Source organism: Ceratosolen solmsi, unplaced genomic scaffold, assembly GCF_000503995.2.
Source record: "Ceratosolen solmsi marchali unplaced genomic scaffold, CerSol_1.0 scaffold6, whole genome shotgun sequence".
Lineage (NCBI taxonomy): Eukaryota > Metazoa > Arthropoda > Insecta > Hymenoptera > Agaonidae > Ceratosolen > Ceratosolen solmsi.
In genome coordinates this window covers 365,855-393,743 of record NW_011948414.1, presented here as the reverse complement: position 1 = coordinate 393,743, position 27,889 = coordinate 365,855, and the positions used below count along the sequence as shown (strand labels likewise).

Below are 27,889 nucleotides of genomic sequence, written 5' to 3'. Positions count from 1 at the left end.
TAATCATTCGACATATTCAATTATACTTATATAAAGATGTATATTTAATAACGTATGTTTTTGATTCGATTGTTATATTCTGTTGTAAACAAGCAAGTACGTGCTCACTCACAACTGTTTGCGAACATAGATGAGAGAGAGAGAGAGAGAGAGAGAGAGAGAGAGAGAGAGAGAGTTGAAGGATATTTTTTGACATAAATGTAAGATAGTTCTAATTTTTTTTTATGAATATTCTATTATATGTAAAAATATTGTTTATTCTTTATCTCTTAATTTATTATCCTTGTATACGCTTACCTTTTAGTCCTTTTGTGTTATGTTACTAAATATTTGTTTAACTATACATACTAATATTTTCGGTTAATGTTTTTATTTCTGATGAAGTTTTGTACGTATCTTTCTTTTTATTCTGTTTCAGACTAATTAAGTTTTAATGCCAATGGTAATATTCCGCTACAAGGAAGCAAACAAAATGCTATTTGTTAATTTGACAATGAACTTCAATTATTATAATGCATATTAATAAGTTAAAACATGTATTATTTCATAGAATTTTCACTATTATTTTAAGTATTGCACATTCTACTATTTGAAAATACTTTAATATGTAACAACAATTTACACAAAAATTATATTCTATTTAATACTTTCTTTTTTTCAAATTATAAACACAATTAGGAAATTATTTCAACGCTTTTTATTATATTTTTTCTCGAATTGTTATGAGTTAAAACATACTTAATTAGTTTTTAATGTTATTTAAACTTATGTATTCAAATTACGTAGAAATTCAGGTAATAAATATGAATCACAGACTAAATTTTTATCAAACATTTTGAAAAATATTCATTTTCCATAAAAAACTTTTCAATGATATAAATTTAGTGTTAGTGGAACAGTGTTATATATTATAGTTTCTGTTATTATATTTTCAGGTTATATTTATCAAAATTATAGAACATTTGTAAAATCCCTTTTTCAGCTAAGGAAATGTGTAAATGGAAAGTTTTGGCTTCGGCGTTTGATACAGTACAAGCAAATTTCTTTTTCGAGTTACATTAATATTGAGTGATATAATGAAAGTAAAGAATAATATTAAGTATGGTTTATATATTAATCTTTTCATTAATCAAAAATTCATCTTAACTTTTATAATAATTTGATGAAAATTATTTTAATATATTAAATATATTATGCATTTTGTGTATATTTTAAATACAAAATTTATAACCTAATTATGTAAGCATACGTAATTGTTTTGGAATTATAGTAGAAATATGTTAGAATTTTAAATGTAATATTTATTACAACTTATTTTTAACTAATTCATTATTTTATTATTTTATAAACATTAAACATATTGTATGATTAAAAAGACAATTCAATCTCTAAAGTATGAAATAATTTTATTGCTGGATTCAGAACATAATCTTAAATTTTAATTTTCATGTAAGTTTTATTGATAATATTGATTATACTTTTAATCATTATATTATATATATTATTGTATATATATAGTGTATGTGTAAGCCTAATTTTATTCAGCAATTTTTTTTATTTACAATATTTTTATGAAAATTTTATAATGAATAAAGTTTAAGAATATATTTTATTATTTCCTTTAAATATAAAAAGACGTTAAATATTCATATTTTAAATTCTTTATTGTAATGGATAAATTATATCTCTTATTCATCGCATCCAAAATATTAGTATGAACATGAATTAATTATTCAGTATGAATTAATCATTTTTGAAAAATTTATTACAAATGTTAGGTTAATTATAGAAAATATTATTATTTTGTTATATATATATATATATATATATATATATGACGATGATGAAATTTAAAAATGACTTTCAATGTGTAAAAATATTGAAGAAATTAGAATGATAATATTGTGACAAATAAGATTATCATCACTTTAATTCTGTATACATAATTATTAATATTTACTACAAAATTAGAAAGATTTTTTTTTATTAAATTTTTCTCTAGCATTATTTTTACGTATTGTTCATCTAATATATAAGTAAGTTTTATACGAAATCAATTATAATGTTCATGTATCGGACACAAATCAAATAAGTAATCCAAAATTAATACAAAAAAAGATGATTCTACTTGGTCCAAAATTAATAATATTCACAAGTAATTCAAAATACTTAAATGATAAATTTTTTATCTTATGCATTATAAATGAATAGCACCTCTTATTTAATTCTCTATACGAGTTTGAAACTGACCTTCCTAATAAGCTTATTTTAGAATATGAATATATCTGCAAAGGTAAGCGTATTCATTTTCGAATAAAAAGTCAATATTTGTGAGAAAAAAAAAGAGAAAAATAGTGAGTTTAAATAAGTATTATATGAATATTGTATTAAAAAAAAAAATCGCAGATACTTAAAAGTCTACTTATTTATAAAATTGAGAAAGTAAGAAATGAAATTTAATAATTATATGTAAATTATTTATTAATCAATAATGGCATTAATAATGGAAACATCAGCATAAAATATTTTCTTGGAAAAACTGAATATATAATCGGCTATTCTTTACGTTACGTCTTTTAGTTTATGTTAGAATAGCGTTAGTTCTTCTTTCACATTCTAATTATTTTCTAAATACATAAATAAATTGCAAATAAAAATTTTTTTTTTAAATGAACTATATTACTCTTTAATATTCTATATTTCTATATATTTTTATATTTTCATTTATATATTTCCATGCATTAATATTTTTAGAAATTATTGTTCGATATAATTAGATATATAATTTGGCATGTTTTCATTTCTTATAATAAGTAATTATTATTGGTAGGAGCCGGTACTTATAAAATATTAATCATAAATACAAATACAGTTGAATTAATTATTAACTATTAATAAAACGAATACGAAACAAGAAATAAAATAGAAAATTCTATTACTTATGATTTTAATATTGATTTCATTGCACTTGACTCTTCCCAAAAATTTTTTGCCAATATCACGTTATTAACCTGAAAAATATGTTGTGACTGTATTTATAATTATTAAACGAAAAAAGGGAGAATAATGTGTTATAATATACACTATCGCTTGTATAATTTCCCATAATTAATATTCTTAATTCTTTTACGACATTTCTAAATACAGTATACATTTCCGAAGATTCGCTGTTAAATGGACTTCGGCCTCAACGGCACGTTCTTTTCTCTCTCTCTCTCTCTCTCTCTCTCTCTTATACTTTGCACGACGGCGTAGGAAAGCTGCGCGCGCTCCAGCTGTTTGCTCTTTAGACTTGTATTGCTTGTATGCGTAAAAGGAACGTCAGTCTGGCTCTGGCCATCGAGTGGTAAACGAGTGGTCAGTTACGATAACTCTCCCTCTTTCTCTCTTACTATTCCTCTCTCTCTCTCTCTCTCTCTCTCTCTCTCTCTCTCTATCTTCTTCTTTCTGTATATTTCTGCATTTCTTACTCCTTCCACCATTATTCCCCCTCTCTATCTCTCTTTCTTATGCCGTGTTGTTTTGTCGCTCCGCAAGCAGAACCGCGATTTTGCTTTCTTCCTATGCTTATGTGTCAGTGTCTTCCAACGATGTGATTCTCTACCTGTTCTCATTGCTCGGAGTGCCAGGATTTTTGGGTGTAATGGAACGCGGCTGTTGATGATTAATCATAGTATTAGTGAACCAAGGATTCGGCTGCACATGCATTTGGATAGCAAACAGGAACTTGTGTATGTGCGTGCTTGATTTTGTATCAAGATTACTTTAGAAATAGTGATAAACTCATTGGTTGCTTAAATTATACGAAGTTTCATTAGCTTTTAAGACATAAATGAATAAATCTTAATTATGCATCTATTCTAATTTTAATTTTAAAAGTAACATTAATTTTAATCCATACTTTTTAATTCGATTGTTATACATACTTTTTATTTTGAGTGTTTAGATATATATATATATATATATATATATATATATATATATATATATATAGTGTCTGATTAGTCCCTGTACTGTTTCTACTTGTGCGATTTTTACGAAACGTATAATTCAATGTTAAGAATCTCTTTCGAGATAACAAGCGCCCAACCTCCACCTATAAACTACGAAATCATAAATACCATTAATTTACTTGCTAAATTATACAAATTTGACGATCTTTACAGACTCTTCTGGTCGTAAATCTTTGGTGCATGATATTGTCAATAATTATCTTGTAAATGAAACATCGAGCCATACGAAAATTAATTTCTCAAACAATCACATTCAGTTAAAAGAGTAACTCGTTATTTGTATTTCGCAGGCTCGTAATAACTTTCAGTGCGTGTCGGAATAAAAGGAACAATTACCTGAGGCTAAATAAATTATCTTCGTTATGACGGTCATCTGCATGCTGCCGATTAAATAGTAGTCGAGGAAATGACGACGAGAAGAGAGCGATAATAAGAGGCACGCAATTAATAAAGAATGCAGCATAAGGAAGAAGATCCGTCTTATGGGACGGTGCTGCTCAATACTTTCATCATCAAGAAGAAAAGATGCAGGGTATACTTCCACAGGGGCACTTTGATATGGGAGACCGAGCGGACGCCTTACAGTGAGTTCCTAATTAGTTACTTATTTTTCTTTGATTTTCCAATTCTTTTTAACGAATGCGTAAGGTAGTTGAAGAATGACCCTTTACACGGACCGTGCATCAATTAAAAGTTGCGGAGGCAAAAATCTTTAACCGCAATGCGAATTCATTTACACGCGCGCGCGCGCGCGCACACACACACACACTCGTATATATATATATATATATATATAAGGTATTTACAGCAATGGATAATTTGAAATTTTGATAAGATACATTACCAGTTTTTTCTTTTTTTTTTATGACTTGTTGCTTTTATTTCAAAAAGATTTGGAATTACTTTAAGTAGACAATCTTTTTCAGCTCTATCTCAACAAAGTTCTTTCACATCTACCATATTACTTTTGGAAATTTACTGTATAAAGTAAATATATTTTGTCGATCTTTAAAATATTGCTAGTAGCCAATATATAAGCGTATAAAATAATGTATAATTAACTATAATTTCAATTGATAATGACCTCTAACATTAGTAAAAATATCTACGAAGGTCTTCTAAGCAACATGGACATCATCAGTCAGAAGTATATATATTTTATCGAATGATATTATTAAACTCTATTAACATTTTTCAAATAAAGTATTAAATAAGATTTTAGGGACCATGTAGTTATATTATAGAATGTAGTTTATTTATTTATTTATTTATTTATTTATTTATTTATTATTATTATTATTTTAATTAATTTAATCCAAGAAATAGTATTTGCCAATAAAAGAATATTTATTTATACATTATAAAGAGTGTTTAGAATTGTATTGATTTCTGTTTGTTTGTTTTTCTTTTAACAATTAATACAAAAGAAGTATTGAAATATTGATTAACATATACAACAGCGTTTTCATTTTACAATTGGTCAGTTTAGAACATAATTGCGTAATATTATTTTAATTCTTATAATTTACGAAATATATTATGATACTCTTTTAATGCGTATTTTCATGTTCTGAAGCAAATATAGTGATAATACTATTACTTTATTATACTAAGTGCCTTTTGAAAAATATTAGCGATTATATTTATTCGTATTTAAGTATATAATTTATGTTTATAATCGCAATATAGTTAATACTTTTATTCCGAACAGATAAATGAATACCGCTCGTTTAATTGTTTTAAACGTATTTCAATAAATTTCTCTAATATAGTTGTTTATATTCCCGTGATCGCAATAAGGAAAAAAAAAAATTCTTTAATAATAATAGTATTAACCTAAATTGAGATTTCGCATCAAATGACGAATCGTTAACTCTGTATTGATTACGAAACAGTAAAACAATTGAGCATAATTTGTAACTGTTATCTTGTCTTTATAATGATTCATTTACTTTATTTTGTTTATATGTTAAATGTAGAATGTATTGAGTAATTACCCAAGTATTTAAAATTTACGCACAATTAATTTCATGTAATATTTTTATATATTATTGTGCGATCATAAATTTTGTTGAAAAACTTGAATATAATCAGTATATTTAAATATACTTAAAATTATTCAACTTTTTCCCCCCAATATATTTCAAACATAAACGTTCTTAAAGTATTATATCTTTTAGTGTAATTTAATTGTATTCCTATTAGTGACGTTATTCTTTTAAAATTCACGAAGTATATAAGTTATTTAATCAATGTAAGTTTTCGTTAGCAAAAGTATTTAAATTAAAATTCTGACAGCCGGTAAATAAGTAAATGCTTATTTAATGAGATTTGCCAACAAGAGTTCAGTTATATAGAAGCACATATAAGGCCTAACTGATCTAATTCATTAATTAACAATATTTCTGTAAATATGGTTAAATATCGATATTACAAATGGCATTATTTATTGATTTTGGAATGCTTATGTTATAGTAATAAAATTTGTCACATTGCTGAAAATTGTAATCGATGTGGTTGTAGCTTTTGTTTTAAATTATATAGTTGGTTAATTATCTCATAAAATAATACATACAATCATACATCGTGACTAATGAAAATGATTTTTTTAGAAAACTCATTGTTTTTTTTTTTGTTAGACCGTAATAGGATGAAACTATTTATCGTAAAGCAATATCTTAATTACTATCGAAATCTTTAAGTCATTACGTCTAAAATGTTGTTTCATTATTACCAATTTTTCCTCAAGCTCATAAGTTCATGTATGATATATACTGAAATTTTTAAAAATAAATATCTAAAGTAATATCGGAGTCAACTGGTTTAAAGAACTCGGAGGTTAGTGGTGATAGGCAGGTGAATGGATAATTAGTTCATATTATTTAAGATTGATAATTGAGAAGATCTATAAAATAATCACCGACACGTAATAGCCATTTAAAATGGCCAATTAGTATTGTTAATCGTGGATTCTATTGATATTGCTATTTATTGGCAACCGACAAAGCAACGCTCAATCTCCTACAAGTTAAACGAGTTAATAAATAAATATATGGCAATATCGTGATAACTTTGCATACACATGGATAATTGGCAAGCCATTAATTCAATAAAACTGATAAATTTTGTAAGTGTAAAGGATCGTTCGAGAATGTATAGCGCAAATCGCCGCTGTTCATAATTCCAAGAATATTATCAGTTACGCGGAGCAAGCGCAAACGAGCCTTGCCTACTAGTGTAAAAGGACTCTGCGTCGCAGCCTTTCACGATACATTGCTGCTGCTGCTGCTGTTGCTGCTGCTGCTGTTCAACAATGCATCGCGGCAAACAACGGATCGCAGCTTTACAAATGCGCGAACGTTACAAATGTTTTCCGCTCTCAATCAATTCCGAGTGCCTGTGTGCGCGCGCACGTGATAATTCCTTAATAATTCGAAGTCATGCCCGTCACGCGTATGTCATGGTCCGGAATCTCTCCTCGGCTCTCTTTGCGCTTGCTTCGCGCTGGGAAAAGCCAACTAACTTTCCATTCTGCATTGCGCTTGATAAGTGCTTGGTAAGCGCACGTGCCCGATGTGAATTTATTATTTATATGCAGCTTGGTGTGCGTACGTGTGTAGTCACGTACCTCGGCTATATTTAGTGGGATCGACGTTAATAACATGGCACGTGCATGGCTTTACTGTCTTCGAAATGATTCGCTGCTGGTGCTTGTGCTGCTGCTTATCGGTCATTCGCATGCACTCTTAGCTCTCCCATAATAGATTTTTCACTATTTACTTTTGATGTATTTTCATATTCCCTCATCGCCTTGTTCGCTCATCCATTTGCTTTCATTGCTTTGCTCCCGGAAATACAGAGTGGTGCGGAGTAGGACGAGATGCCATTGACGCAAACATTTCCTTCCGATTAACGATAAATATATTTCGTAATAAGCTCTCATTTTGTTATTTTAAACCTGTAAAGTTCGCAAAACATTTTAATATATCGCAGTGGGTGGCGAGGGGGGGGGACGTTAATTTTACTGATCTTTTTCATAGAGTTTCTCATAGTTTCCCATTGTTTTATACTCATTGTATCATGCAATTGTAGCAGTGCGTAAAAGTTATTTCTTCTTCTGTTTTTTCTTTTATCTTTATCGCGCTATATTATTTTAAAGTTTAGAATCTAATAATTATACTCCACATTGCAACATAATTTTATGATATTTATACTTATACAATTTTTTTTTTCCTAACGTAATTGAGAAATTTGTTTAGAGAACCAATTTTTTAAGATCTTATGTAATTAAATAATGATTTTATTAAGAGAATTGTCCGATGCGTGCGTTATCACTTGTGCACTATTAAGCTTTAGGTAAGATATTATTTATAATACTTGTTAATGTACCTTAGTAGATCGACTTAATCATCTGGACATCATATGCTATTGATAATCGTTATAAATTATTAGATTTATATATATATTTAAATGTTCTGCATAAATCTTATTTTGGTAAGTATCATAAGTGCAATGTTGATTTAATAATTTAATATATTCCTTCGAAATTATTACTTGCAAAGTTAAATTCTTACGTATTCTACTGTACTGCAATTAAGAATTTTCGTTCAGCTTCTTCAATTCAATGTGATTAAAATAGTTGATCGAAGTAAGTTGAGTGATAGTAGATTTTGTTCTTTTACGATATACAGCGACATATTATTGTAGCGTCTCTGCTTATGTAAAACAAAAAATGTAGAAAAAAAGCGGAAAAATGAAAAAAAAACTATTATAATTGCAACATCATTCAATAATAATAAATTTACCTTATTTTTATATAGTTTTTTTTTTCATGATATTTTATACTTATTAATTTTTCTGATTCACTAATACGCAATAGTTATTTATTAAAATGTAAAGGATATTATTATTTGAATATATAAAACCTTATATTAAGTTAGAATAGACTAGTTTCAATTTTCAGATAGTTTTGAGATTAAGATTTTATTATTTTTATTTTTTTTTTTTTTAATATTTGAAAGTTACTGGTTCGATTTATTTCGTCTTAGATCTGTTGAAAAAATAAAATTAATTAAATTACTTTTTATTATATAATACTCAATCTCTATATTAAAATCAAGATATGGATTTTTTATAGTTTTATTTTTTTCAATATCAAAAAACCAATGTATTAATAAAGTTGGATAATATAAATATAAAATTTGATAGTTTAAAAAAATAATTTTATATCATGATATAATTTTATGTCAGAAAATGTTATTATTTAGTAATTAAAAAAATTTCTATTTAATTTCTATAAATACAGTGAATTAACTATATTGATAAAGTTAGAAATTTTTTTTTCATACTTCCATTTTACATAAATATTTCCTAAATTTATAACGAATAATTACTTTGCTTATTCAATTAATTATAAAATAGTCTGTGTGGCAGCTCCCTGAATAAGTGAAATTATCGATTACAAAAATGCTAATGAAGATGATGTAAATCGTTTCCTGGTTATAATTTGAATACATTCCTCACTTTGTATGTTCTTCGCGTATAAAGTAATAGAATAATATAAATACATTTTAGTACATTAGTGACGCTTCTTTATGTTTGGCGTGAAATTTATTATAAGATCTTTGCGAAATCATTTGAATTTACTAAAGAGTAAATTTACTGAAGAGTAAATTCAAATTGGGTACAAGGAAATCAAATATTTTTGATATAAGTATAGACGTTTGCTTCGGTATAGCTATCGGAGACCGACTGCTCACAAAATATTTGAAATATTAGCTTCCACATTTTAGCCAATTGCGGAAGATATTAATAAACATATCAAATAAAAGTACAATAACATTACGATTATTTCCGTATTGCTTTCTGTTATATTTTAAAACAATGGGAAATGCTTATGAGACGAGTATAAGTAATCACTTATATCATATTCAAACTCATCTAGCCCAATGTCAATTAATTTACTTCATCAAAAGTCTCAATAGTAGCTGATTAATAGTATACATTATAAATAATATACTTGTATTTATATTTATGATTCTAGAAAACAAACCGTATTTTTAAAAAACAAATGACTATGAAAGTATAATTTTAATTCTAATTTCTGTATCCTAAAAGTATATATAAATTTTCTGCATGTAGTTAACATTCTCCACTTTATTATAAACATATTCGCAAGCTTGTATTATGCATAAATTTAATTAATATAATTATTAAATAATATTAAATGTACACGACTGTTTATAGAATTTTTTATTTCAGTCATAAATTACAAAAGTATTAACAAATATTGTATTTTTAAATTTCATCAGAACTCTTTTTTAATAAATAACAGTATTTATCTTTGTATTATGAGTCTGTCATAATAATACGCTTAAAATATGTAAATTGTTATTGCATAAAATATTGAATTGAAAAAAACTTCTTATCTGAATAATTTATTTGATGCATAAATAGTATTAAAAATTATTAAATTATGCGACTACTATAAAAAATAATATTAAAATATAAGTTTTGATTCAATTGTATTACTTTTGAGTAAAAAAGCAAATTTATTAAAATTTAAATAAAAAAATTTGTCATTAAATGTAATTACATAAATTCTAATCAACTTTGGTTAGAAAATTATGTATTTCAATTTTTTTTAAAAGTCACAGACATTCCTATTTTATTAATATTTATATAATACTTTGCACTTTCTGATACGATTAAAAATTTTTAATAAAAAAATAATTACTGAAACGACTTTTATAATAATATATAAGCAATAATTATATTAAACATTATAATAGTCATAATTTTTTTAAGTTTAAAAAAAGATAAAAAATCATTTGTATCTTTCAGTTTAAACAGAAATGTTAGATATGAAAAAGAAATTTATATTTGAAACAAACATGAATTCTATTGTCGAGTATATCAGTAATAAGGCGTAATTTATATGTTTTAAATTTCCTTTTGTTTATATTGAATTATTCCATGAGATCAAGTTATCAAATTTTTAAACATTATGAATTTTTCATAAAATATTGAGTGAATGTCCATATTGATCGAAAGCAAGCTAAGTGGATTTTATAAAATTTCCAAATTTATTATATACCTATTTTTTTAAATATAAATAATAAAAAAAAATTACTTTCAAGCTGAAGTTAGAATAGAAGATATAAAGTTTTATTGAATGTGTAATTTGGAAAAAATAAATGATAATTATAACATTATGTACTCTTTAATACTGCATTGAAATAACCAGAAGAATTATTTATTCATTCGTTTAAAGACTAACAGAATGTTTGCAATAGATTAAATTATTTAAAAGAGAATTTTATTTTATATTAGAGCGAATCGAATGTTATCTTTTCATATGTACTGAGTAAACTTTTTTCTTTTACCAACTTTGAATAGTTGAAATTCACGATGAATTTTTATTTTCAACAGAACAGAATAAAAGTATGAAATTTAAATTCTAGCGTCACGATATATGTATATATCGTTTCATATGCTTAAAGAATTTTATAAATTAACTATTTTTCACATACACTTTATTTGCTTAAGAAAAAAAAATGTATAAAAACATAAGATAAGTATGAAATTACAATCATTGTTACAATATATTTTGATATATTGAATAGCATTACTAATTAATGTTTTATATTTTTCCGATATGTGGTATTATTACTTAATATAATTATGATAATGACCATAGATAATTAATAAATATAATCATAATTGATAAATACATCAAACTTTTAATATTCAGCTGATTAAGATAATTTGAACCTTTTTCTCGTGAAAATAGGTTGGAAAAATTGAAAAATATCCTATAGACATATATGTTACGATTGTCTCGACCTTGTGACGCAAATCGGTGAGTATTTAAATTGACAAAGCAGTCACATCTCAAGATCATTCTGAGAAATAATCCTCACAAAATACTTTTCTTTATCATTAGCAATTCAATTTGATATAAAGTGTCTGTTTGATCTTTTTAAATAATAAACCAAATGTTGACAAGATGGACAATTTATATAATATATTTTATATGTTGATATATAAAATTATCATTATTATAATTTATATAATAATCATTATTATTATTAGTCACCTTAACAAAAAAAAAAAAATACTAATAAAAATACAAGTAATTTATAATTTTGCATAATTCATACTTCTTTACAGTTTATGACGGTGTGTTTGTTTTATTTTAAAATAATAAACATATTTGACATATTTTTATTACTATTATAATTTACAATTTAATCAATAAATATATATATATATATATATATATATATATATATACACATATTGTTATTAATAAAATAGTTTGATTTTCATCATTGAAATTTAAAATAAAGAACTCATGTTATATACAATATTATTCAATACAATTTTATTATTTCTAAGCTAATATGTTTCAAGTATCAAAGCACGAAAAAAATTTTTATTCGAAAGCGACAATCACTTGCTAAATGTATAAAACAAAAACGTCATGTAAAACTATATTTTGTACTTTACACTCTATTGAAATCTAATATGAAGTGCTAAATTACATATATTATTTTATTATTTGAAATCCGATAAATTTAATAATTGCTAATTACTTACTTTCAAGTATTTTTGAAAATATTATATGTACGGTAAGAATCGGACATAATAGTCGCTTCGTTAATACGCTAATTTCATATTCCTTGCCTTTGATAAAAACAAAGAGTCCTGTTTCCGCACGCGTCCTTCGATCATCCAATGCCCTTAACAGAATATGCTTCTCAATTATTTTTTCTCTTTTCAGCTCGGTGGACTCTACCTCTTACGGATGTGTTATCGGCGACTTACGGCAAGGAGCGGATCACCAATCCTGCAACCAACAAAAACTTCAAGGACAAGGAAATGAAATCCGCTGCGACGTCGACGACCTCGACTCTATTGCCGACGAGTTTCGTACTGCATTATGCGGTGCGAAGTCGTAAGAACAAATGGAGTCACCACAGTGTCACTATGAGTCATGATGACCACAGGCAGGTCACTTCTTGGGTCAAGACCATACGTAATTATCTCGCAAGTAAGTTTGGTCTTTTAAATTTTGACTTACTGCACTTGCGAATAAATAAGTACATATTAGGTGGAAAGCAGTCTCCTGCATATATCTCCTGCATATGTCTGCTATTTATATAAAATATTCATTGGTAGAAGCATAATGCAGCCATAATAAATGAATGTATACGTGATTCTTTGACTCTTACTATTTTCTGACTATGTAAATGTAATATTATATTATTTGATAAACAGTTTTTGCTGAATGGGAATGTCCTTTTAAGTTAGCGGTAGTCAGATAAATGGGCACATCGTTATTTATCAAAAATTTATTTAATTAATAATTTTAATGAATTTTTAGCTAAACTATAAGAAATTACATTCTAAATGAGAAAAGTATTTTAAGAAATCGTATAATTAATTTACGTAATAAAAATGTGATAATGTATAATCATAGGTATACCTTAGTATATTCTTTGTAATTGTTTATGATTGTTAGTATAAATACACGAGATTATTGTAAAATTTAAAGACAATTAAGAATCAATTTTTAATACAATTTAAGCTATTTATTATAAAGTTCATAAAATTAAAATGTCCATGATAAAAACGGCGGCTATTAATTCAATAACGATATTCAGAAATAATGAATATTTATTTGCATATTATACAAAGTGATGAATAAAAAATAGTATAAAATTAACAAGAAATAGTAATTAATATTATGATTTATAAAGTTGAAAATCATAAATAATATATTTGTAAATAATACCTAATATACTATTTATGGTGCGAAATACGATATTTAGCGTCGTATTAAACATTGACTTCTTAATAACTTTTGTACATTTTTATTATAACTATTTGTACAAATAATAAGTTTATCTACTTATTGTAGAAAAACATGATATGACAAAGAGTTAATTGTGTCGAAACTTTTGATTAAAAAGTTTATTGAAATGAACGATCGAGCCATTTTTCAGTGATATTATTTAATTTATTATGAAATGTTTACAAATGTTTCTTTAAACATTAAATAAATATTCAAAGTGTTGATAATAGAGGATTTTTTATATAAAAATATAATTGTGAAAAAATGAAGCATAATTTTAGATAATCAGATAAAATAAAAAGTATAGGTGAGAAATGAGTCATGAACAAGGAAGTTTTGATTATATAGTTTTAATAATATACAGTATTTGTTGATTTTAACAATGGTTGTGCCAATATATCAAAACAAAAGCAATTATCGCTTTGTAAAATTTCTTGTGTATCTGCAAATTGATGTAATCAATTATGAGGAACGAAATTTAATTTTCCAACACGTATGTCGAATTGTTTATTTAAATATATGTGTTGATTGGAATTTTTAACGATTTAAAAAATTGAATACATTTGCATATTCTGTCCATATTTTTTTCTTCTAAATGTTTTAATACGCTGTTGATTTATCAAGCGTCTTTTCTTATGCTTAAAATACAGTTTGGCAGTCTCAAACTGTAATTTCTATTAAGTAGAAAGTTAATTCTAATTAAGATTCTAAATTGCCATTAGAACTTCGTATCTTTTTCCTACAGATTTCTCACATCGTCCACGTAAGATACTACTTTTTGTCAATCCATTTGGTGGTAAAAAGAAAGGGCTGCAAATATGGGAAAAACAGGTGCAACCGTTAATGAACATCGCCGAAGTTGAAACGAAAGTTATCGTGACGGAACGAGCTGGGCATATTCGTGATACACTATTGATCAGTGAACTCGACAGTTATCAGGCAAGAAAACATTTTTTTCGCACAAATATTATTCATTAATAACTATCCATTTAATAAAAAGAATCTATGATTGTAATTGATTTATAATAAAACACCAATTGTATCTCAAAATTAAAAATCAATCATGTGAATTAATAATACAACTTAATATTTGTAATCAAATAAAAGTGTAATTATAAATGTGATTATTTTTACTTAAAAATGTACTTGAAACGTATTTATAATTAAAATTATTTACATTTTAAAATTAATTAGTAATTCTTATTCATTTTAAAATATTTTACAATATTTTAGTTAATTTTAACATTTGTATTTATCCCAGCAAACTCACTGAAAGTAAACTTGACATAAAATTTTATCATATCATAGAATTTTATTATAACACTTGTATTTGAATATGAATTATTTTTTTTATAATTCTTAATCGACCTGTAATGTTGATGATAATTTCAAATTGTTCAATAATTAAATTGAGTTTTAATTATGTAAAAATTGCTAGATTAAAAAAATTTAAATTAAATATTCGAGACTCTAACTTAATTTAAAGAACTTCTCATATATATTAAATATTATTAATTTATGGTGATTTCCATAATTAAAATAAATCATTACAATCATTTCTATCGGTTAAATATTTATTGTCAGTTGGTAATTTAACTTGTGTCTTTATTATTAATTCTATTTTTAAAAATTCTTATATTTACATTTTGTAAGTAAATGTTCAATTACTAATTTCTTAGCTGTCGAGCAAGTAATTGTATTATTTCTCAATATATTCAACTTTCTAAATATCTATATTTAAATCTATATTCAATATCCAAATAAATAGTTGTCAAATCAAATATATAGTTCTTTTTAATACATCAATTATATTGCTTATTTTAGAAATATCTTAAATTCTGTGACAGTTTTTAGAAGCTAATATTATATATATATATATATATATATATATATCTTTTAAATATTTAAAAAAAAAATTTTTAAAAATTAAAAAAAAAATATAATCATTTGCTTAATGATTTTATTTTACTATTTATAGATGATTAGCAATAAAAGAAAAGAATAATCACAAAAAGTTATAATTTTCTCATGATGAAATATTTATAAATTTATGAAAAATAACGAATTAAATCGAAGTATATTCATATTTTTCACATCGTCTTGTATTTCCCAAAATCAATCACTATTCTATAATATTTAAATTATACCTAATTAATAAGACTACAAATAACATTATTTGCTGTTTATTTGTCAATGGCAATTTGAATAAGTATAATCGATAATTATAATACATGATTTTGTTCAATTAATTATTATCGATATTTCATAATGATTATTATTGATTAAGTTGAAAGATTACGTTTCGCATTCAAATGCCTTCGTTAGATCGCACAGAATATCAAGGTCATAGAATTGATCGTTTCGATCATTCTAGGACTAAATTATAAAATTAAACTCACAGCAAATCACCTGTGTAAAAATACTTTATTGTTTTAGATATTATCGTAATCTATCTAACTGGCATAATATTTTATTGTATGAAAATTATAATATGAATGGCTGTAATTTAATTTTAACGGAGACTTAAATACTTTTTATATTCTTTATTGAACCAATGAATAAGATGCAAATATTATGTATAATTTTAGGTACCGAATATTTTTCTATAAATCGAATCTTAAATATTGAATTTCAATTAATATATATATATATATATATATATTTTTTTTTTATATACTTAGTATTTCTAACATTTATTTGCATATTTTATAATTTAAAAATAACGATTCGTGTACACGTAAGCGTCTTATTGTATTAAAATTTATTGATGAATTTCTTGTCATTAAAAATTTGCTTTATTGGAAATCGTATGCTCAACATTTTACCGTCTTAATGCAATGTATTCTAATCGATTATTGTTTATATTATGATTAATGAGGGTATAATACTTAAGAGAATGCAAAAGTTTTCATAAAACGGAAGGCTTATACTTTGCAAATCCTATATATTTGCACATTTTTTAATGATAACAATTTATTTGATAATCCATACTATGCTAGAATTTTTTATAAAGTCTATTCTATAATTGTATTTCAATATTTAACTGAAGGCCTTGAATGTGTTGAGGAAAGTAATAAATTGAAAAATTAGTAAAGTTAGAATTAAGTATAAACATTATTATTAAACAAGAAAATTTAAAAAAAGTTATTACCGAATGTACTGTATATATTGTAGATTATAAAGTTTAGAAAATTTTTATTATATCTTTTATGAATTATAACTCAAATTTTTTGAAATATCGATTATATTTTTAAGGTTTTATTAATTTAAAAAAAAATGCATTTAAATATTTAATGTCTTAAATTCTTTATTTTGAGTTTTTATAATTATATAATCGTATTTTAAAATTATAGTTTAATGCTATCATAATAAATGAAATAATTAATTCATATATATTTTTTAATAATTAATTATATATATATATTTTTTTTAATTTTACGATTTACTAAAATATACTTTCAGAATTTCCTAAGCATGTGTAATAATGCTAGTGTAGAGAGTATGAAAAATCTATTTTAGTTTTTTAAAAATTTATATATATCTCATACAAATTAATTTATACAAATTCTGAATTTTTAATTTTTAATTAAATAAATTTTTAATTAAAACAGTTTCATCAAATATTTAATATGTGCATCAAGAAAACAATAATTATTTAGTTTTTAGATTAAAATAAAATAACAATTATATTTGTTTATATTTACTTCTAAATTTTACATATATTTCTTTGCAATCATTAATATTATTAATACTTTGTTGATTTTTAAAAGAGTTATAATTATAACTATGTATTTACAGTGATAACAATGAAGAAGAAAAAGTTTACAAAGTTAAATTGTTTATTTTTTTTTAAATAGTTTGTATTTCAATAAGTAATAAAAGTAATAAAAGATTTTAAATCGTCGAAGAGCACATAAAATGTAAAATGTAAAAGAACTTCGGTAAACAGCTGATTGCCAAAAATTTGACTATTATATAATTCATGATATTATGAATTAATTCGTTCTAACTAAAAAGTCGCGCGAGTGTAAAACAATGGTCATTTCTTATTTCTAGATTCACTAATGAGCATGAAATTATGCAAATTCACATACATTTAAATATTCATAATTATGAATATCGGATACGAAGAACAGATGATTTCTGACTGTAAGATTAGCTCATGACGTACAGAGCTTTTAAGTATAAATGGAATGCGAAAGTTAGGGAAGTCTTTTAAATCTTTTTCTTTAGGCCTTCATTTAATAGTTTAATCGTAAATAAGCAAATAGAAGTGCAATTTGGTAATAAGTTATAAGACATTCTAATTAAATAAGTAAAGCAAAGTAAGTGCTTTTTTAATGCTTATTTCGTTTCATGAAATATTATTGTAATGAAGTATGTAATAGTTTCTATTTATGATTAGCTAAATTATTATAATATTGTCAGATTTTTGTAATCAATGTAGTTCGAAGAAATATGTATGCAATCTATTAATCAGTAAAAATATAGTTTCTTATGCAACTAATTTTAACGGATTCATCAATTCACGAATACATTCTTGAGAAATGTCATAAATACATTTGCTGTTCTATTTATTCTCCACAAAAGAGTGACTATCACTGTCATTCTTATACAGGCGAACGTGCGCACGCGTGCATACACGCGGTGAGCATGCCAGATAGAGAGGGAAAGGGACAGACAGAGTGTTAGAGAGATATCGTGTGCGTATATGTGTGTATGTGGAGTATGGGTCTCTCTCTCTCTCTCTCTCTCTCTCTCTCTCTCTGTGTATGCCAGAGAGAGAGAGAGAGAGAGAGAGAGAGAGAGAGAGATAAGTTTCCATATAAAAAACATTGCGTATACGCCTACAAGTTGACACGATTTTTTTGGTTTACGAGCACAATTAATTATGTATATTTTATGACGATTATAGTATCTCATATAATTATATAACTAAGATAGATAACGTCGCATCATTTAAATATATCTACAAACACTTTAAATCTTAATCTGAAAATAGGGCTTTGTACATTCTGCTTTATATTCAACATTTACGTTAAGTGTTAATTTATTGAAATATGATATAAAAAAAAAGAAGAATTTGTCTAATGCAGAAAAAAAAAATAGAATGAAAAAAATTGTGGAGTAAGAACAATTTTAAAATAATAAATGTGTAAAGATTGTTAATGCTTAAGAAAATTTGATTTACACTTATTAAATATAACATTCATAAAATTAATTTCAATTCTATTCTTAAAATAAATGTAATAGTAGTTGCAATAAAATTTTTAATCTAATTATTAGATAAAATAGTATAATAAATAATAAAATCAACGAATAATTATCTGCTGAGTTACTATGTCTTTGATTTATTTCAATCAAAATTAATACGATTAAATGGAAAAGAAAAGAAAAATTGTTGCTAACTTCACAATTATCTCAACGTTTTATTTAAATTTATAGTAATTTGATGACTATGTAAAATAGAAGGAAGTCGGTTATAGAATAGTGCACGTGCATATTATACTTGTTTAAGCTAATTCGACAATCGAGGTTAGGAAAAAGGCTTTGCATCACTAAAGTTGCATCAAGGTTGTCTATAGTTTCATTCATGTATTGTACGTATTCTATTATAAATTTATTAGGGCACATAATTTGTTGTCATTTGTTCAATTAATCTTTATACAATTATCGATTTTACCTTAGCTTGAACTTTCGTAGTGCATTTCGTAGTTAATGTAAATAAACAATTATTTAGGCAAATAAATTAATTCAACTCATTAGCTTACAATGGAAAATCTATTATATTTCGTAATCTATGGATCCTAATCTGGTGGATATATCCGATCCATTATAATCCTTGATATAATTTATAGAATATATAATGCAATCTTTATTATCGATCATGAGAATTATATTTCGTTATTTTCTAGCTGAAAATAATAAATAATTCTCTAATAATCTGTCTGAATATATTATAAAAGAACATCGCTTTAATGAAGAAATTACAATTGATGTTTAAGATTTACATACAGATTTACATAGAAGACAATATTGAATCGATGCTAATTGGATCTTCATATAGTATTCGTAAAAATTATGCCTTCGTGATGTAAAGCCATTTCAATTAAGATGCTATTTAAAATCATATTTGTCTAACTGTTTGAAAAATTTATTATAAAATTATATTTTTATGTTTTTAATTAACTGCTTTAATTCAAATTTAAAATAATTGATCTTTTAATTGCAGGCCGCCGTATGTATAGGTGGCGACGGCACTTTCGCCGAGCTCTTCAACGGTTTAATAGCTAGAGCTGCTCGGGACCAGCGCATCGACCTTAATGACCCGGACGTTCTCCTACCAAAGCCCAGCCTCCCTGTTGGTGTCATTCCCAGCGGCAGCACCGACACCGTCGCCTACAGCCTGCACGGGACGACGGACGTCGAGACGGCCGTGATACACGTCGTGTTCGGCGACTCGACCGGCCTCGATCTCTCCTCCGTTCACAATGACGACAATTTGCTCAGGATATACGCGAGCATTCTTAGCTACGGATATCTGGGAGACGTCGTGAGAGATAGCGAGAAGTTCAGATGGATGGGACCGCAGCGATACGACTACTCTGGTGAGCAGGCTATCTCCACTCCCCTCCTATCTTATTTTTATCCGATTGTTTATTAATGGCACGAATTTAAGCAGCTGGAGGCCGATATAATTGTCAACATTGTTTATGGCTCAATGTCAAAAGTTGAAAACTAATTGAAATTAAATATAATGCATACATGCGATAGTGGAGTAACAATAATTATAATGATAATAATGATAATGATAAAGGCGATATAAAACGATAATAATAGGCAAATATTTGAAAAATTGTGCCAAACGTATTGATTCTGAGATAAGAACTTTAGCACTTAGTTTTGTTATGCTTAAAATGTGTAGATCTTAGGCTATTTATCGGTCAACGTGAAACTATGTGTATATATATATTTATATATATAATTGTTATTATCGATTAAGATTTACAAAAGACTGACAGACACTCAATGAAATAAGAATCAAATAACTTGAAAAATATTTTATAATGCTTTCATCAATGTTTATATACTGCTTAAGTGTTGTAATATATCTGGATTGATTTTTTCTGATTTGATAATATTGTCACATATAAGGACACTATCGATAAAGTTTTAAAGTTCGACATGTCACTACGTTCTGAATAAAAACAAAAGATTCTAAATAATTTTTAAAATATTGCACAACCTTCGTTTATGATATTATTATTATTATTATTATTATTATTATTATTATTATTTTTTTTTTTTTTTTTGACTAAAATCTTTGATTGATTTGTTTACTCAAATATTTACATTCAACAATTAATATAAATTAAACAATTATTATAAATTAAATTTCTTATATTGAATTCTTTCAACAGTTTTATATTTTTGCTTGTGTCTTTACTCTGCTCCATGTAATTAGAATATTATTGTTCTCATTTCGAAATATTATTTCTAACATTGTTGTGCTATTATATACCATTGGATGAATTAATTATTAACTAATGGATATTAGATGCCCAATAAAACATGAGAAATTTTAAAACATCTAATATTCGCTTAATATTCAACGGAAACGCTTTTAATAATGTGATTTACGCACGTGCATCGCAGGTTTCAAAAAAATAATTGCCAATAAAGGATACGAAGGAGAGGTTGTCCTATTGGCCGAATCTGGACATCCCGCCACATGCACAAGATGCATAAAAAATTGTTCGCGTTGCATTCAGCGATCTCATTGCGTCAACATCGACGATGATATTTCGCGTAAGTATTTTATGTCTTCTTATATTGCGTTAAATAATGTTACTTTTCAATATTTATCTTATGCGACTTCTTTTAATAAAATGTACGATTGATGTCGCTTATAAAGAATTCATTTATAAAATAATTTCTTCAAATTGATTTAGCATCAAATGTATTAAGTCGTAAGTAAAATTATTAAATATTAAATTTTCATAATGATTTAACGTTATATTAATTACTAAGCAACTAAATTATTATACTAAAACATACCGAGGAGGCTGAAAGAATAATTAATTAATCCGTTCTATTCAATTAGTTTGTGATAATACAGAGCAGGAAACAAATAAGTCGAAAAAATATAAAAAAAAAAAATAAAACAAATGGGCTTTATGCATTAAAATCATTGTTGCGCTTTGTCTTAAACTTTGTCTTTAAAACGGCAGTGGAATTAATAAAGTAATAGTATACATTATTGGGTCTTGAAAGTAATAAATTAATAGGTTCATACAATTATTGCGTAATATTGCTGACTATCATTTTCACGTAGATAATTTTAAATTTTCGAGCAGTATTGCAATGTTATTATTATCAATATTTATTCGCGTCAGGAAACTGTCATTATTTAAATTAAACTTTAAGCATTAAGTAGACGGATTAATTAACGTTTGTTATGTCTGTGCAAATTATATTTCATATAGTCTTTCATTAAAATATATGATTAATTTAATTAAAAGAAAAATTATACGTAAGTTCTTATAAAATTTTAACAATGAATGAATTAATTTTCTTAAATAATAATATCTTACAGAAATTCATAAAACTGAATAAGCTTCGTGTGAAATATATTTTCTTGGGAATCAGAAGCGAAGTTATCTTTATTTTTAGAATTACATTTTACTGAACAAAAGGTTTTTTACTTAAAAGAATTTCTTACATTACGGTATTCTTTCATTAGAGGGGGGAGGGGGAATATAATTATACCCTTCCTCACAGTCTTATGCAAATGTCAGATTATATTATACGTGACATTTGTATTTACAGTTACTTTTGAAATTTTATAATAACACTATTTGAAATAGATGGCAATTTAAGTGCTTATGATATTGATAAAACAAAATGAAAATGGCATTGTAATAATTAATCGATGCTTAAAAACTTATTTTAAAAATATTAATTGTAAATAAAGGCTGCTATATGCATGTAATGAGCTTTGAATTTTTTTGATAAATTAATTGATGCGACAAAAATGAAGAATTTTAATATCTAATATTTTATATTTGGCCAAATATATCATTTTATATCGATAAATCCTAATGCAGATCATAATTTTTATGAATACTATATAATTAACGTGAACGTTTTCGTAATAATCAACTTCTTTAAATTGTTCTTAAATTTTAACACATTCATCATAAATAAAAGTGAAACTTTTACGTGGAAATTTCTTGTAAAAAAAAGCATATGATAATTATTTAAATTATTATATATATATATATATATATATATATATATATATATAATTCGTTTATTAGACAATATCATAAGATTTGTTCGTCGACATGGATTTATATGTCCTTGTATACACCAGGGTATTTAGAAATTCTAAATGCTTGGGAAAATAGTGAGTAATGCATTGAGCATTACAAACTTAATATATTTAAATATTTTCTAAATAGAGTAAGTACAAGTGCGGTTGTTTCGCAACGTTTTTTTTTTTTTGGTTTTTTTTTTTTTTTTATTTGTTATTTAGAATTTCACATAACTACGGTGATCGATAAGAATACAAATGTGAACAACAATTTACAGGGTGGCTGACGGTGAGAGGAAAATTCTTTATGGTTAATGGAGCTAACGTATCGTGCGCCTGCTCCAAGAGTCCAATGGGATTCAGTCCGCATTGTCACATCGGCGACGGCTGTGTTGACGTCATCTTAGTGAGACATACTTCCCTCATCAACAACATACGCATGCTGCTCAGACTCAGTAGCAAGGACAAAACTCTGGTAAATAATGCGCTTTGTAGTTATACGTATTAAAAGGCAACCATTGAATTACCCGCATGGGCCCGCAAAGTCGTTAATTTCTCATTATTATGAATAATAATTCATTTGCAGACTTTTAAATGGATTTTTAAGTGCATATGCGTGCACGTGTGTCGGCTCATTGTGAAAACTACATTTATTAAAACTTTCGGCAATGATTGAATAAAAAATTTTAATTTTTCATTGCTGTAAAAATTAATACTTTCTCTCAATAATATCAAGAGGTATTATAAAATAATTACTTTATCTTATTTCTTTATTGGATATTTCAATACTTTAATCGTTAGTAAAAACATGAGTGCTGGATTAGATTTTCGGCTTGTGTCAACCATTTTTTTTTTTTTTTTTTACACTTTCACTCATGTTTATGTAAGAAGATTTTTGCACAAAAATGCAATGCAATCTTAAATGACGGGAAAAATTCATACGAGATTATTTTTTATGTGGAGTATTACAATTCTAGTGATATTGCACTTGTTAATACTTTAATAATTTAATGATTAAGCCTCGACAATTTAATGTTATAACGCCGTATATAAGAAGCTTTCGTATTTTTCATGTTAACCATTACCATTGACAATTCTAGGAAATGCACTGGCAAAGCTCCAGCAACTATTGGTATAATCGTTTTTCTCACGAGAAAATTTCCCTTTTAATAAGGCCCTTAGGATCCTTAGGGTCAGAGAGGAAAGAAGGAAAGAAGCTTGAATGATCGTGTTAAAGCAAAATTCTGCTTCCTTTGCAGTATGATTTGCCGTTCGTGGAGGTTTATCGGGCGCGTGAGTTTACGTTCCGTGCCTCGGATATTCCGGACAAGAATCCCGTCCAAAACAATGGCTCCAGTCGGTGTTCCCAGCTAAGCAACTCGGCGCTCAGTGTCTGGAACTGCGACGGCGAGGTCATCGACGCTTCAAGCGTTAAAATCAGGTACACGAGCAATGGGCGAGCAATGGCAAGCTGATGACTATTAATTCTACGTATCTTGCTTCGCAAACATTATTAAATGGGAGACACTTTTGTAGTTAAAATGATCACCACAATGCGCTAATTTTATAATGTTAGGATACCTTGTTAAGGTCGGCCAATTTCACAGTGAATGTTTATGAAAAAGTAAGATTTTCCTTCTATTTCTTAAGTCTATTACTAATTATGTAAGGATAACTCGTATCATAAATGATATAAAGTGTTGATTTCATAAATTTCTTATAAATATTGTAATTTATACTTATACAATGCTGTGAGACGGATATCATTCGTTTTTAGTAGATGAACGAATATATTAAAACATAGTTTAAATATCAATATTTCGCAATATATTTAATCTTATAAAATTCATTTGTAATTTCTTAACACGAAAATATTGGAATAAAACATTATCAATACGATTCGTTACCGATGTAACGGCTGTGCGTATCATTTTCAGGAAGCGGTGAAATTAAAATATAAATAATGAAGCAATTATCCTTTTCATTGCTTTATTTTCAAAATAGGAGTTGAAATTTTCATTTCATAATTGTAAATATTTCTATTATCAATATTAAATTAAAAATTTTCTTGTGAATAAATTTAATACCAACTGCTACGCTAAATAAGTTTGTTTGCTGAGAATTTACTCCGTACAAGATTATATACTAGAGATAAGTTAATATTCGTCAGCAAATTTACCTTAATTTATGGAACATAAATATTATATTATTACATTAGCATTGAAAAGTTACACTTTACGTTAACAGTTCACGCTTGTAGATTGTCTTCAAATTCACGCTCGTGCAAACATCTGTCTATACACTAGTCTATAAAAAATTTGCTAATCAATGTACTTTATTAATTACCTAATCCTACAGGCTATTTTATGACGAATTTTTGCGCAAGTTTTAGAAAGTTCTTAAAATGCACAGATTTTTATATAATGAGTAATCACGTGTCACTACTCATGAATACTGAATTCTAAAATAGAACATTATAAAAAATATTTTAAATGAATTAAATGTAATAGTGAAATATACATACTCATACATACACCCGCGTGCGTACACACGCATATATATTTCATATATATATATATATATATATATATATATGCATATGTATATGTATATGTATATAACTGCTTACGATTACAAATTAAAAATATAAGATTAAAATTATTAAATAAACAAATTTTGATAGATTGAAATTACATACATCGTAGTAAAATACTTGATTACCAAGCGTCATATTACCGTGATATAACCCGTGATAAGAAAAATGATTTGTAAACATTTATGACAGAGAATCATAAAAACGTGAGACGTAGCTTAAAGAAAATACACTGTATCGTCGCTGTTGCAAATATTTTGCGGAGATTTATTTATTTCTTTATTTATTTATTTTTTTTTATTAAATATAATATTAATTGCTACATAAGAACATTATAAGATAAGAAACTTAAACAAAGTCACTTAAACTTAAGGTAGTGATATAAAATTAATGAAACCAATTGTATCGAATCAACGTTGAAATCATATTTTCTATCATTATCTATCTTCTCTATATCGTGACAATTAATTATTAACTAATTTATAATTACTACTATGACACTAACAGATCGTTTTCCCCCTAACATCAATAAGAACATATCACAACGTTCCCATAATGAAAACATTGAACAACTTACATTAATTCAGTCAAAATCTGCAGCTGTCACTAATCATCCGTACTTACAGCTTAAAACAGAATAAAAATATTAATGTATTTATTAACGCTTCATAGTTACAAACGCACTTTGCATATTCTTCGGTGCCGTATGAAAATCTGATTTTTCAATTTTACTTTCTATATTTCAATTTAACACAATCCAGTATTCAGCATTCAGCATTCATATACTTGATATTAAACATATCTTTTTTTATTCCTTTTTTATCCATACATCTTTCTTTAACAATACTTGATTATTTTAAGTATTTTTTTTTTATTTTTTTTAATTTTTTTTTTTTTTTTTTTTTTTTTTTACTTTACGTAGTTGGTTTAACGAAATATATGCGACCTCTTTTGGATGCATTCGCGGTTTACTAAAGAATTTTGCATTACATAAGCCTCCGTCATTATTTGGTAAAGCATTTGTACTGTACTGCTTTTAATAGTACCATTAAGTCATAACGGATTAAGCCATTGAACCGATATAACGTTCATTCCTTTTGGAAATTCTAAAGAAATATTGTTAGAGCCTAATTGATCGCTCGATTTATTGTAGCTCCGTGCACAACGTAATACCTGGCGCCACCTGGCCAAAGCCGTTGTATTTAATGTTCTAACTATGCAAATTTCAATACTTTCAGGGTACACTGCCAGCTGCTAAAGGTATTCACGAGACGGATGCAAAGCGCAGCTTCCGACAGTCCATCATGTTTCTGTCTCCTCTGAGGATTGCTTTATCATCCGGCGGAGGACGCTCGCGCTTTCTTACAATCCTATAAGACACTCGCCCGGGGTTCAACGAACTCCACGTAACTCGTGCCCATGAACACGTGCCGAGCTAGTGATGCATGGCCTTATGTGGATTTTGCTTACGAACGATGATGGGATTACTTTCGAATGCCAGAGACTTTGAGTTATCGAGTTCCTCAGCGCCAGTACGGGCAAATTGAGAAAGCACGTACGATCGACATGATTTTTGGCGACGATTTGTTCGAATGGGCCTCTGATTTCTCAAATACGCCATACACGCATGCGTTCTACGTAGAAAGGAGTTTGGAATAAATTTGTTTATACTTGACTCCATAATAATTTATATTATTAGTTTATTTCTGTTTAAGATAGCTATATAAGATACTATTTAATGTCGTTTAAGTACCGAAATTTTTGGAAAATGATATTATACATTATGAATTGGAGACAATATATGCTTATGGAATAGGTTTTATGTCGTAAAACAATATTTCAGGGGTTTTTGTACCTTTTTAAGTTAAAAAAATAATCATAGCTTGGCTTACAACAGCTTACAACATCGAGCATATCTAAAAGTGTCAATATTAAAAAAAATTAACGATCGCTATTATCATTGTAATGCTAAATATTAAAAGAAACAATGAATTGAAAGAATATTTCAGTGATAAATATAGAATCTCATTGCAGACGTATACGTAAAATTTAATATTAATCGGTTTCATGCAATTTATTTACTTGGGCGCCATAAACGCAATAATGCA

The 27,889-nt window shown here is 26.3% G+C and overlaps 1 protein-coding gene across 1 annotated transcript; it reads left to right on the top strand.

Moving 5' to 3' along the window:
• The first annotated feature begins 3,413 nt into the window (after nt 1-3,413).
• Nucleotides 3,414-27,618, top strand: Cerk (Ceramide kinase). Its single transcript, XM_011506533.1, has 9 exons — nt 3,414-3,735; nt 4,304-4,597; nt 12,799-13,068; nt 14,618-14,811; nt 20,105-20,480; nt 21,529-21,681; nt 23,467-23,663; nt 24,448-24,629; nt 27,020-27,618. Exons 2-9 carry the CDS (start codon nt 4,468-4,470, stop codon nt 27,102-27,104), a joined length of 1,587 nt encoding a protein of 528 aa, XP_011504835.1. The 5' UTR covers nt 3,414-3,735; nt 4,304-4,467; the 3' UTR covers nt 27,105-27,618.
• The last annotated feature ends 271 nt before the right edge of the window (nt 27,619-27,889 follow it).

Excerpts from the sequence above, each read along its gene's own strand:
- Cerk (XM_011506533.1), top strand. The coding sequence starts at position 4,468 with ATGCAGCATAAGGAAGAAGATCCGTCTTATGGGACGGTGCTGCTCAAT. Across the intron at positions 4,598-12,798 it reads GACCGAGCGGACGCCTTACA|CTCGGTGGACTCTACCTCTT; the intron begins GTGAGTTCCTAA and ends TTCTCTTTTCAG. Across the intron at positions 23,664-24,447 it reads GTAGCAAGGACAAAACTCTG|TATGATTTGCCGTTCGTGGA; the intron begins GTAAATAATGCG and ends CTTCCTTTGCAG.